The sequence below is a fragment of the Myotis davidii genome, unplaced genomic scaffold, assembly GCF_000327345.1.
Source record: "Myotis davidii unplaced genomic scaffold, ASM32734v1 scaffold2573, whole genome shotgun sequence".
Lineage (NCBI taxonomy): Eukaryota > Metazoa > Chordata > Mammalia > Chiroptera > Vespertilionidae > Myotis > Myotis davidii.
The window spans coordinates 82882-95439 of NW_006284359.1; the positions used below are offsets into that span (position 1 = coordinate 82882).

Genomic DNA, 12558 nt, shown 5'->3' on the forward strand with positions numbered 1-12558 from the left:
GCAAGGCGACATGCAGGCCCCAGCTTCGAGCCTCACCCGGGCCCAGGTCCGGGAAGGTGCGGGCGCCGCGGGCGCTACAACCAGCGCCGATCCACGTGTTGCGCGAGCACAGCATGCCTCAGGGCGCGGGGAAGACGCCGCACTCACGGCGGGAAGGCCGGGAAATCGACTACATAGGTTGTATCCTACCCCGGGGGCACAGCGGAAATACGCTGCAGGCAGTCTCCGGGACGGCTGTGTGGGGTGCAGAGGGACAGACCGAGCGGGGCCGAAAAGGGAGCAGAGAGAAGTAGGCGCGGCTTGGCTGTGTACCGGCCAGGGGTAGTCTGGAGGGGAATAAATGACAGCAGGGGAGTAACCGGGTGGCTGGTGGGAATTAGGCCCAGGAGTGGCCTGGAGGGGGTGAGACTAGCCCAGGTGGCCTGGGAGGGGACCTGAGACACAAAGTCGGTGTGGATGATTTCTTAACTGAATCTCCACCAGCTCCCTCAGTGTGCCTTTCCCGTCGCCCTTGGAGGCAGACATCGCCCGTGGATCCCTGGCCCCCGATGTGGAACCTCACCGAGAAGTGGTTCAGAAGGAATTCACAGTGAATGGCAGCGTTCTAGCGGTGTAAGCTCTACAAGGGGGGTCGGGGAGGAGGCGGGGCAGCAGGTGGCAGGGCCAGTCTCCACCAAGGGGTGCTTTGCTGGAGACTCGGAAACACTGAAGGATTAGGTTTGGTGCGGTCTAAGGGGTGTTGTCATGGGGACAGCAAAAGGTTCAGTGTAATGCCTGAGGGGCAGAGCAAGGAAGGGAGGAGTCATCACCTCTAACTTGAATTTATTTTTGAAAAAAATATATTCCCATTGTTTTCAGAGAGGAAGGGAGAGAGAGAGAGAAAAACATCAATGATGAGAGAGAATCATGGATCGGCTGCCTCCTGCATGCCCCACACTGGGAAACTACCTGGCAACCCCGGCAAGTGCCCTGACCAGGAATCAAACCGTGACCTCCTGGTTCATAGGTTGATGTTCAACCACTGAGCCACACCGGCCGGGCTGATTTTCTTTTCCCCCCTCCCTTTTAGCCACTGGAGAGCTGAAAATTCTCGTCTCCTCCGAACTTCCATCATCAACTTTCTTGACCAGCTTTCCCTAGTGATGCGGACCATGCAGCGCTTCGGGCCCCCTGTTCCCCGCTGAGCCTAGGAAAAGGGGACTCAGGCCCAGCCTTGTATCCGGTCCTTCCTACGACAGTGATTCCTGCAGTAGTTACCACTTTATTACAAGGCCCTCATCTGTAGCCTGTACTGGCCCTTGGACACTTGTGGTCCACTTGTTTTGTTTGGTGCTTAAGTGTTTGTCACTACAACAAATAAAACTGAGCTTCTATTCCGTGTCTGAGTTTCTTTTCAACGACAGCATCTCCTCATCGTCTTGTCTTTGCCCCAGGGTTGGAGGGGAGGTCTGGGAATTAGATATTCCAACACTATAAGAAAGCTGAAGACAATTTAGGAAATGGAAAATGGGTCCTGCCATTCAGTATTAACTACTGTGAACATTTTGGAATCCTTCCTTAGTTTCATAGTTGTATTTATATAGTGAACGCATAAGAATAACATAATGTGTCCTAACTGGTTTGGCTCAGTGGCTAGAGCGTCGGCCTGAGGACTAAAGGGTCCCAGGTTCGATTCCGGTCAGGGGCATGTACCTTGGTTGCCGGCACATCCCCGGTAGGGGGTGGTGTGCAGGAGGCAGCTGATCAATTTTTCTCTCTCATTGATGTTTCTAACTCTCTATTCCTCTCCCTTCCTCTCTGTAAAAAATCAATAAAATATATTTTTAAAAAAGAATAACATAATGTATAATATTTTGCAAGGTTAGCATTTTTACTAATATTTTTCTTTTTTGTTATTGTTTCATGTGCGAGAGAAACATCTATTTGTTGTTCCACTTATTTATGCGCTCATTGGTTAATTCTTGTATGTGCCCTGCCAGGGTATCCAACCTGCAACTTTGGCATGTCAGGACCACGCCCTAACCAACTGAGCTAACCTACCAGGGTGTGGGGTATATAAGAACTCTGTGTGCTATCTTTGGAATAATTCTCTAAATCTAAAACTTTTCTAATATTTCAAGTTTATTTTAAGAGTTTTTATCAGAATTTTCACAGGCATCAGTAAATTATCCTAAATATCTCAAGGTAATAATACTTTAATTGAACCTCTCAGACTGAATGCCTTAAATCTACATAGAAAAAGGATATTCTAAATGCAAGGATGCATGCTAGCTTCAGTTTGCATGTCTGCATTGATCAGTGTGTTTTGCTAGTCATCTGCAATATAAACAAACAGAAACTATCATTAGTTACGCAAATCTTGTTTTAGAATCCCCTCTACTGGGGATGTGCCCACAACCAAGGTACATGCCCTTGACCAGAATCAAACCCGGAACCCTTTTCTGCAAGCTCTCTATCCGCTGAGCCAAACTGACCAGGCCTATTGGTTGCTTCTTGTATGTGCCCTGACCAGGGATCAAACCCACAACCTTGGCATAGTGGGACAATGCTCTAACCAACAGCTACCTGGCCAGGGCTTTACTAATATATATATTTTTTAACTAATATTTTTCATCTAACATGAACTTTTCCTCTTTTTTTTTTTTTAAATCCTCACCCTAGGATATTTTTCCATTGGTTTTTAGAGAGAGTGGAAGAGAGAGGGAAAGACATAGAGAAATATTGATGTGAGAGAAACACATTAATTGGTTGCCTCCTGCAGGTGCCCCAACCAGGACCTGGGCTGGGGAGGAGCCTGCAACCGAGGTACATGCCCAGAACCCTTTGGCCCACAGGCCGATGCCCTATCCACTGAGCAAAACCGGCTAGGGCTGAACATTTCCTCTTTCTAAAAATTCTTCAAAAGAATTGCTGAATGGAGGCATAACAGATACATTATAATGTAATTATTGACTAAATTATTTTCAATTTTTGTCCTATTATAGGTAATGATTCAATGGAATTTTTATTTTATTTTTAAATATATTTTTATTGATTTCAGAGAGGAAGGGAGAGGGAGAGAGAGACAGAAACATTAACGATGAGACAGAATCATTGATCAGCTGCCTCCAGAAATCAAAATGTGGCCTCCTGGTTCATAGGTCAATGCTCTACCATTGAGCCACGCCAGCCAGGTGCAATGGAATCTTTTAAAAAATGTTGTTGGTTTTAGAGATAGGAAGGGCGAGGGAAAGTGGGTTAGAAACATCCATGATGAGAGAGAATCATTGATCGGCTGCCTCCTGAAGGCCCCCCACGGGGGATTGAGCCTGCAATCCGGGCATGTCCCTGAGCGGAATAGAACCAGTGCCCTCCTGGTACACGGGACAACACTCAAGCAACTAAGCCATACTGGCCAGGCTGGAATTCTTGTATATAAATCTTTGCATGAATGATTTTTTCTTTAAGATAGATTCCAAGAGGTGGACTTACTGAGTTAAATACTTATGATTTATTGTATAAAGCTCTCATTCTACAGTGCAAAATTGCATTGCAGAAGCCCTAGACGGTTTGGCCCAATAGCTAGAGTGTTGGCCCTCGGATTGAAGGGTCTCAGGTTTGATTCTGGTCAACGGCATGTACCTCAGTTGCAGGCTTGATCCCTGGCCCAGGTCAAGGCACGTGCGGGAGGCAACCAATTGATGTGTCTCTCTCACATCAATGTTTCTCTCTGTCTCTCCCGCTCCCTTGCACTGTCTCTGAAAGTCAATGGAGAAAATTTCCTCGGATGAGGATTAACCATAAAAAAAAGGGCACCATAAAAAACGTACCCCATCACGAGAATGCTGATTTCCCACATCCTTGTCATGATTGAGTCTCTGGGCAAAAATGTGTTTTAAATCTAGTTCGCATGAGAAGAGCAAGCAACCTCAAAATAATAAAAGCATAGCTTTGTGGGCTGACTGGCCTTGACCCAGGTCAGTGAAGAAAAGTGCTGGGACGATTGGTTTAAGCCTTTCATTGGAAAGAATGAGCTCCTTGTAAATTATATTGCAGCTTTTGCTAAACTTACTTATTATAGCAGCTCTTTTTATAGATGCCATCAGATTGTGTGCAAGATGATCATGTTTTCTTAGAATAAGGGCGGTTTTGCTTCGTTTTCAAATTGGAGGCCTTTCCATTGGTTAATATCCTCCCTGGTTAGGAGGTTGTATTTTGGTGCTTCTCTGCATGCCTGGTAATTTTAGTTTGGATTCCAGACATGATTTTCCCTTGAGTGCTGGATATCTCTTTTTAAAATATATATTTTATTGATGTCAGAGAGGAAGGGAGAGGGAGAGAGGGAAACACCAATGCTGAGAGAGAATCATTGCTAGGCTGCTTCCTGCACGCCCCCTATTGGGGATCAAGCCTGCAACACAGGCATGTGTCCTTCACTGGAATCGAACCCAGGACCCTTCAGTCTGCAGGCCAACGCTCTATCCACTGAGCCAAACCGGCTAGGGCAGTGCTGGATATCTATATAGTCCTAGACATTTTTTAAAATATATTTTATTGATTTTTTTACAGAGAGGAAGGGAGAGGGATAGAGAGTTAGAAACATTGGTGAGAAACATTGATCAGCTGCCTCCTGCACACCACTCCCCACCCGGGATGTGCCTGCAACCAAGGTACATGCCCTTGACCAGAATCGAACCTGGGACCCTTCAGTCTGCAGGGTCTCTTCCTCTTTGTTTTTTTCCATAAAGAAATTCCTCTTCTTCCTTTCCTCTCCTCTCCTTCTCTTCTTCCTTTTCCTCTTCCTCCTCCTCCTCCTCCTTCTTCTTCTTCGAAATCATTCTTAAGACCTTAACTATTTATGGACAGATGAGAACTTAGCTCTTTGACACCACTATCTCCTCTACCTTTTCCCCAAATGATTTTGTTCACTTCTTGGGGTTTCTTTTTCCCCTGAGGTTAAAAATCACCTCATTGGCTTAGTTCCTGCAATTTCACAATGGTGATTTAAAAAAATATACATTTTTATTGATTTTAGAGAGGAAGGGGAGAGAGAGAAATAGAAACATTGATGATGAGAGAGTCATCAATCAGCTGCTTCTTGCATGCCCCCCACTTGGGATTGAGCCCACAACCCAAGCACATGCCCTGACCGGGAATCAAACCGTGACCTCCTGGTTCATAGGTCAATGCTCAACCGTTGAGCCACGCTGGCCAGGCCCTGCTACTCTATTTAAAATTGCATCCTGCCCTGGCTGGTTTGGCTCAGTGGATGGAGCATCGGCCTGCAAACTGAAAGGTCCCAGGTTCGATTCTGGTCAAGGGCACATGCCTGGGTTGTGGGCTCGATCACCAGTGGGGGACTTGCAGGAGGCAGGTAATCAATGATTCTCTCTCATCATGGATGTTTCTATCTCTCTCTCCCTCTTCCTTCCTCTCTGAAATCAATTTTATACACACACACACACACACACACATATATATGTAAATTTTTAAAAATAAAATTGCATCCCACTTTCTCCACCTGCATCACTGTAACAGGTGTGTGTGGCGGGGGGATAAGAGGTAGGTAGGCGTATTGTGAAGGAGATACAACTGGGACAGTAAGGAGTTGTTGGATATGAAGGAGTTTAAGTGCAATGAAGCCACTGAAGGGTTCTGAACAGAGCGGGACAAGATCCACCTTATATCTTTTTTTTAAAAATATATTTTATTGATTTTTCACAGAGAGAAATGGAGAGATGGATAGAGAGCCAGGACATCGATGAGAGAGAAACATCGATCAGCTGCCTCCTGCAACCCCCGACTGGGGATGTGCCCGCAACCAAGGTAGATGCCCTTGACCGGAATCGAACCCGGGACCCTTGAGTCCACAGGCTGACGCTCTATCCACTGAGCCAAACCGGTTAGGGCCACCTTATATCTTAATAGGACGCCAATGCCTCCCAGGTTGGGAATAGGCCAAGGGCAGGTAAGGCAGGTACAGAGATAGATGGGCATCCAGAGACAGGGTCTTAGACCAGGCTGGGGGCAGTAGAGGTGGAAGGAAGGGAGCAGATTCTGAATGGATCTTGAAGGTAGAGCCACCAGCACTTGCTGATGAGCTGGATATGGATGGCCCTGACCTCCTTAAATCCCCAGGAACCCTGCAATGCATTACCCTCCCCCCACAAAGGGGTCTGCAATCTCCCGCCTGCTCCCCATGTTCCCTGCCCTCTCCCTATGTGCTACGCCTGCTCCCCATGTTCCCCGCCTGCTCCCCATGTGCCCCAACCACCCACCTGCCCCAAGAGAAAAACCACACAGACTCCATTTTCCCAATGTTTAATTAGGAAAAAATGTACATGAACAAAGGAGAACTCATGCAACAAAAGAGGAGAGAGTGGGGTTTCCGGGACCTCGAGATGGGGCCAGATTCCTCGAAAGAGGCAGAAACACAAAGGAGTAAGGCACTGCCGCCTCGGCCCCTCGGGGCGGGCGCAGGACAGGGCAGCTGAGGATGAGGGTCCAAAGGCAAGTTAGACAACACTGAGGAGGTTTGGCAGTAGGGCCGGGAGAAAGTTCTGGAGCCCCAGGCCCAGGTCAGGCCCCGGAATGAACGTCTAGTTACAGCTCTCAGGTGCTTGGAGAGAGTGGGGCCCCTTGAGGATGCGCAGTCCAAGTCCCAAGAGGTTTGGAGGGGGACGCTGTGGTCCGCTGCAGGGGACCCCTTGGCACAGCCACAGTCCGAAGGCAGCTTAGGGTGCATCACCCTAAGCGCTGCTGGTGCCGAGGCCATGGCGAGGTGTCACAGGATCAGGACAACTCAAGGAAGAGAATGAGGTTGGCAACATCCCGGGTGGGGGGGCGGCGGGGTGGGGGGGCGGTATTTACAGATGGAGGCAGTGAGGCAGAGATAAATTAAATAAATAGGTGGTTGGGGGTATAAATAGTAAGGGGGGCAGGGGCTGTCACACACCTGGGCACAAGGGCAGGAGGCTGGGGGTATTGCTGCTGCTGGGGTGGGGGGCTAGGTCCTGTCACCCCCTCCCCGCCTGCAGGGCCCAAAGCAAGGCACTAATGAAGGGGGTTCAGGGGCATAGTGGCCCGCTGACCTGGCCTGCGCCACCCCATCCCGGGCTCAGCCCTGAGCCCCAGGCGTGAGCCCCCCCTCTCGACAGGACGACGACCCAGGACCGGGAAGCCCCCTCCTCACCGGCTCCGCCACCCTTAGCTGTTGCTGGACATGAGGCTGATGATCTGCTCCAGCTTCTGGCGCAGCTTATGCTTCCGACACGAGGCGTCTCTGTCCAGGGCGGTGAGAACCTGCGGGAGGCCCGGAGCTGGGTTCGCTGAGGGAGGTGGTTTCCTCCCAGGCAAGGCCTCTGCCCCGGAGGTCTTGAGCTCTTCCCTCTCTCCAGCCTCAGCGCATCCCTCCTCCCCCGTGGCCCTCAGGGCCCTAGGCGCCTGGGAAAGGCTCCAATCTCTCAATCTCCTACCTCTGAACACACCTCCCGTCTCCTCCAACCCAGATCCGCCTCCAGCTGCAGAACTTTCTCCTCTTCTCTCCACAGCCAGAATTCGGCCCTCCCACGAGTGGTCTGGACTCACCGTCCCCGATCTCCCTTTCTCATCCCCTCCCAATTCCTCCTCCCCGCAAAAAACCTCTCTTGTCCAGGTCTCTACCATCTTGTCACCAAACCCAGCCAGCGTTCTCAGGCTCCTTGACCATCAGCAGCACCTGAAAGCTGAGCGCTCTCTCCTCCCTGACCCTCCCCCATGGGGGCTGGGGTTCCTCACACATGTTCCAGGATCAGCTCTCTATTCTTGGGGTCCGTCCCACCTGCTGGCCACCCCCTCTTCTGTCTCCGCTACCGGCTCCCTTTCTTCTCTGCCACCTCTGGGTGTCCCAGGGCCCCAGGGCTCAGTGCTCGGGCCACCAGGTCCCTCTGCACCCACTCCCGGCCGCACTGGCTGAGCTCATCCAGGCTCAGGGCCTTCAGAGCCATGTCCTGGCTCACAAATCCATATCTTCAGCCAACAATACATCCTGAGGCCCACACCTCTATGTCCCTTGCCTCCTGCCACCTCCAGTCACAAATCCCATAAGCCCTAGAAAGGGCTGTCCATGCCCACCTTCTAGCCCCACCCCCCTCAGCCTGTCCCTCCCAATGCCCCTGGCCCTCAACTCTTGTCCAACCAGAACTGTGTACTCTAGCCAGTGGCTTCTTTTCTGGGTCCTTTAAATCCCAGCATTGAGGCGAGTGTCCTGTGTGCTGGCCTAGCGGCCTGCTTGCGGGAGTGATCATGAGCAATCTAACAGATGGGCTCCTGCCTGGCTGGTGTGGCTCAGTGGTTGAGTGTTGACCCATTCACCAAGAAGTTGCCAGTTCGAATCCCGATCAGGGCACATGCCTGGGTTGTGGGCTTGAGCTCTGGTGGGAGCCAGAGATGGGCTCCCTATCCCTTCTGTCCCCTCCACGTCCTGTGGCATTTCTCGACTCCCACCGAGACCCCTGCTTTGTCACTCCGGGAGCAGCACACACCTCCTGGTGGTACTTGGTGACATAGAAGTAGAGCTCACTGAGCGCGCTTAGGACACTGAAGTCGCTGGCATGGAGGCGGGACTGCTCCACCAGGTAGGCGTCCATGTCCTGGTCACTGATGGATGCCATCTTTGCAATGTCCCGGTAGTACCTGTTGGGACCCTGAGGTCACACACATGGACAGGTGGCACAAAAGTCAAAGTCCCTGCCCTGGCTGCCAGGCCAGCCTCTGGGCCTCTGTCCTATAGTTGGCCCACCTCAGAGAAGCCAGCCCACAGAGGGGCAGCTCCTGCCCCCCTTCACCCACGGCAGCTCCCCCGGGACTGCCTGGTTCCACCTCCCCACAACCTGGCGCCACAGGGCAGAGCCCACCTCTCCACCCAACTCTTGTAGTTCGGGATGTCCTTGGCATAGAGCAGCTTATTGGAGGGTGAGTCCTTGCCCAGGCGGTGCTCAGACGTGGAGCAGGAGTCCATGAAGGTCTGGGCCACCACCGACAAGCAGGCGTCCGTGATGCTGCTCTTGTGGATGTCGAACACAAACTGCGGATTCTTGATCACATTCACCCAGAAGCGCAGGGGCAGGCTGCATGGACGGACACACACCCGCAGCTCCCTCGTCTCCCAGAAGCACCCTGCCAGTGCCCTTCCCTTCCATGGTTCCTGGCTGGCCAGCCCACTTCTTGCCCAGAGCAGCAAGAGTGACATGTTTAGGGTTAACAGCCTTTTCTTTAAGTTTCTGCCAGAGACATAAAGAGCTACCACATGGGGGCCGGCAGGCGTGGCTCAGTGGTTGAGCGTCAACCTATGAACCTAGAGGTCATGGATCGATTCCAGGTCAGGGCACATGCCCAGGTTGCGGGTTCGATCTCCAGTAGAGGGTGTGCAGGAGGCGGCTGATCAATGATTCTCTCTCATCATTGATGTTTCTATCTCGTTCTCCCTTTGCCTTCTTCTCTGAAATTAATAAAAATATATTTCTTGCACTGGCTGGTTTGCCTCAGTGGGCAGAGCATCGGCCTGCGGACTGAAGTATTTTAAAAAATTATATATATATATATATATACATATATATACATATACATATACATATACATATATATATATGTATATTTCTTAAAAAAAGAGCTACCACATGAGCCGAGCTACCAGCATCTGTGCCCCACGCAAGGCCCTGAGGGCTAAGGGCCACTGCTGGGTACTGGCCCCACTAACCCCAGGCAAATGCCCTACAGAGCCCACCTCCGAATGGCGCTCACTCGCCCTCTTTGCTTGCTGCCACTCTGGATGCTGGTCCTCTCCTGCCTGGACAGCCACTCCAGCTCCCATCAGTTGCCCCGACTAACTCTGTGGTCCCTGAGTGTTGGCAAAGCCAGCAGCCTCTTCTGACCATCCCCCCCTAGAGGGGCCGGCAGCAGGAGGGCGCAGGGCAGTACCAGTTGCTCTTCCAGGTGTGGCGTACGTCAGGGTCACTGATCTGGTGCTGGTCGGCCTGCTCATCGAGGAAGTCGAACATGTACTTGATGGCCAGGGGCAGGGCCGAGCCCCGGTGTGCCGTGCTGAACACCGTCTCAAAGAGGTCATCCACAAACTTCTGCAGCGTGCCCTGCGGGGGACAGCAAACATACAGGCCGTGAGGCGGCTGGGTCGGGATGTCCCCACAGCAGGACAGAGGGGGGCAGAGGGGGACAGAGGCTTGGCAGTGAGAAGGTGGCCCGGGGCCGGCCCGCACCTTGGTGGCCAGTAGCCGCGTCAGGTAGATCTCGGAGACCATCTTGCTGCCACGGTCCCCCTCGCGGTGGTCGGCGTGGTCGTGGTTCTTCACCAGGTGCCACAGCTTCGTGCCCGTCTCCTGGTCAGGCGTGATCATGGGCGCCCGAGAGCGGAGGCTGTGGGGGCTGCTGGCCGTGCGAAGCAGGCTCTCTGGGGCAGAGGACCAGTTGGCCCCTTAGGCAGCGGGACCCCACTAGCCACTGCGGGGGCGCTTGCCGCACTCTGTCCTGGGGGCCCAGCAGGCTGAGGGGACCTGTATGCTCTTGCCGGCCCACCCACTACTAAGCTCTAAGGAACTGGAGATCTTCCAAGGCCAAAGCCCAGGGAGGCCACCAGAGTCAAGCCGGCTGCTCCGACAGGGGCTCCCCGTGACCGCGGTCACAGCCTCATAGGGCACATGGAGGCCCCCACACAGGACACCTACCGTAGCGGCTGAGGGAGCGGGTGAAGGTGAAGGAGTTGGCCATGTTATAGGCGGACACTTGTTTGGGCACCAGTGCCACCAAGGAACCATCTGTCACCTGGAGACCCCAGAGACAAAGGGGGCAGTGCAGGCGGTTGAGGAGCCCAGGGGCCCGGGTCACGCCCCGCCTCCCCCACCCAGACCCTGCGATGTGCACAGAATAGCGCCCGAGGCTCCCTGAGGAGGAAGGGAGCCAGGACCCTGCTCCTGTGTCATCAGGGCAGGGCCACAGCTCCCAGGTGGCCCTGGGGGTGAGCGGGGCCCCGGCCCCTCACCTGGTAGTGGGCCAGCGAGTTGACCCTCTTCCAGTCACACTCGATCTTGGTGGTGACATCTTCATCCTGGAGGATGATGCGGGCCATGCGGCCCTGGCGCCACTCTGCGGGCCACAGACAGCCCTTGAGGTCCTGCCCAGTGTCCCCCGAGACCCCGGGCCCACTCCACTCAGAGGACAGAGTCCAGGGACAGAGGAGAGGGGAGGCCTCACCCAGGTCCATGTCCTCAGCCTTGGGACGCTGGGAGTAGGGGATGCCCTTGTACACGGCATCCAGCAGCTTGTCTTTGGCCTGGGTGATGCTGTCACAGTTGAGAACCTTCACGGGGACCTGAGCGCTGCCCTCACTCTCCGGGCACACGCAGTACAGGGTCTGCGGCCGAGGAGAAGCGCAGGGTGGGTCCTGGGCGAGGCTTTCCCCCCCACACCCAGAGCCCCACCCACCAGGTCCCCCATTCACCAGCGTCTTGTAGTCAATCTGCTGCCGAATGAGTTTATCCTCACTCAGGGAGTAGCGCGCCTCGCCCGTGATGGCGTCGATGGGGCCCTTCTCCATCTGCTGCTTGATGGCGCAGTAGAGCAGGAAGAGCTGCTCCCCCGCACACTCCTGCAGCGAGAGGCGGGCACATGGCTGCCTGCCCCATGGCCAGCTGCCTCCCCACCTCCCCGGCCTGCAGCCCTCCTGCCCAGTGTACCTTCAGAAACTTATGCAGCAGGAACGTGAACCAGTTGGTAAGCATCTTCTCGGCCACTGACTCCGTCCTAGGGCGCAAAGGTTACTGGGGCCCTAGCCGGGCAGGGGAGGGGGCGGTTCAGGGGCCAGGCTGGCGGAGGGTAGGGCTGGGGTTGGGACGTACCTGCGTAGCAACAGCTTTGGATGGTTCTTGCTCTCAAGGTTTTTCTCGATGAGGTCTGCCAGCAGTTGCTTGAGCAGCCCCGTGGCGTAATCGAGGCGGCTCTGGAGGGCCACCATGGTGAGCGAAGCCACGGTGCCACGGTCCCGCATGGAGAAGCTACTCTGGGCCTCCAACGTGTGAATGAAGGTGAGCACGAAGGCGCGGCTGTGCAGCAGCTGCCCAAACAGGCGCAGAGCCTTCTCGACATTAGGGGGCGTCTGTGAGGGACAGGGGGCGTCAGATGGTGGCACAGTGGCCCTGGGGATGGCAGGGCGCAGGCAGGCCAGGCAGGGGCTCACATCCAGCTCCTTGAGCACCGGGTGGGCCTCGATGCCTGGGAAGAGCACGCGCACGGCATAGGTCCGGTAGTCCAGGAACGGGATCTGTACCACGTCCATGTGGTTCGTCAGCTCGTTGATGTCTGTCTGCAGCTCAGCAAAGGCTGGGAGGGGCAGGGAGGAAGAGTGAGTAGAGCAAGAGGAGGCCGGCGCCCCGCACCCCCACCCCGCACTGAACCCCCACTCCAGGCACCTTCCTTGCATTCCAGAGCCACGCGGGACTCCAAGTTGTCCATCTGGAGCTGGAGCCGCTTGAGCGTGCGGTCTGCATCCTGAGTCTTGCGCTTGTAGGCGACCAGCACAGCAGTGATGGC

The 12558-nt window shown here is 53.9% G+C and overlaps 2 protein-coding genes across 2 annotated transcripts in view; one reads left to right on the plus strand and one right to left on the minus strand.

The window, feature by feature from the left end:
• The first annotated feature begins 6 nt into the window (after window positions 1-6).
• On the plus strand, window positions 7-1377 carry LAGE3 (L antigen family member 3). The gene is made up of 3 exons (XM_006754784.2): window positions 7-180; window positions 484-612; window positions 1070-1377. Exons 1-3 carry the CDS (start codon window positions 11-13, stop codon window positions 1182-1184), a joined length of 414 nt encoding a protein of 137 aa, XP_006754847.1. The 5' UTR covers window positions 7-10; the 3' UTR covers window positions 1185-1377.
• Window positions 1378-6284: 4907 nt separating this feature from the next.
• PLXNA3 (plexin A3) overlaps window positions 6285-12558 on the minus strand; it is a 15019-nt gene continuing 8745 nt past the window's right edge. The window contains exons 19-31 of the mRNA XM_015571716.1: window positions 12438-12558; window positions 12206-12348; window positions 11868-12124; window positions 11706-11772; window positions 11471-11617; window positions 11224-11383; window positions 11012-11115; window positions 10698-10794; window positions 10233-10423; window positions 9937-10106; window positions 8874-9086; window positions 8502-8652; window positions 6285-7281 (exon numbers count right to left, since the gene is read on the minus strand). Of these exons, the coding sequence (XP_015427202.1) occupies window positions 7186-7281; window positions 8502-8652; window positions 8874-9086; window positions 9937-10106; window positions 10233-10423; window positions 10698-10794; window positions 11012-11115; window positions 11224-11383; window positions 11471-11617; window positions 11706-11772; window positions 11868-12124; window positions 12206-12348; window positions 12438-12558 (1917 nt within the window). The 3' untranslated portion in view covers window positions 6285-7185. The remainder of the gene's footprint in view (window positions 7282-8501; window positions 8653-8873; window positions 9087-9936; window positions 10107-10232; window positions 10424-10697; window positions 10795-11011; window positions 11116-11223; window positions 11384-11470; window positions 11618-11705; window positions 11773-11867; window positions 12125-12205; window positions 12349-12437) is intronic.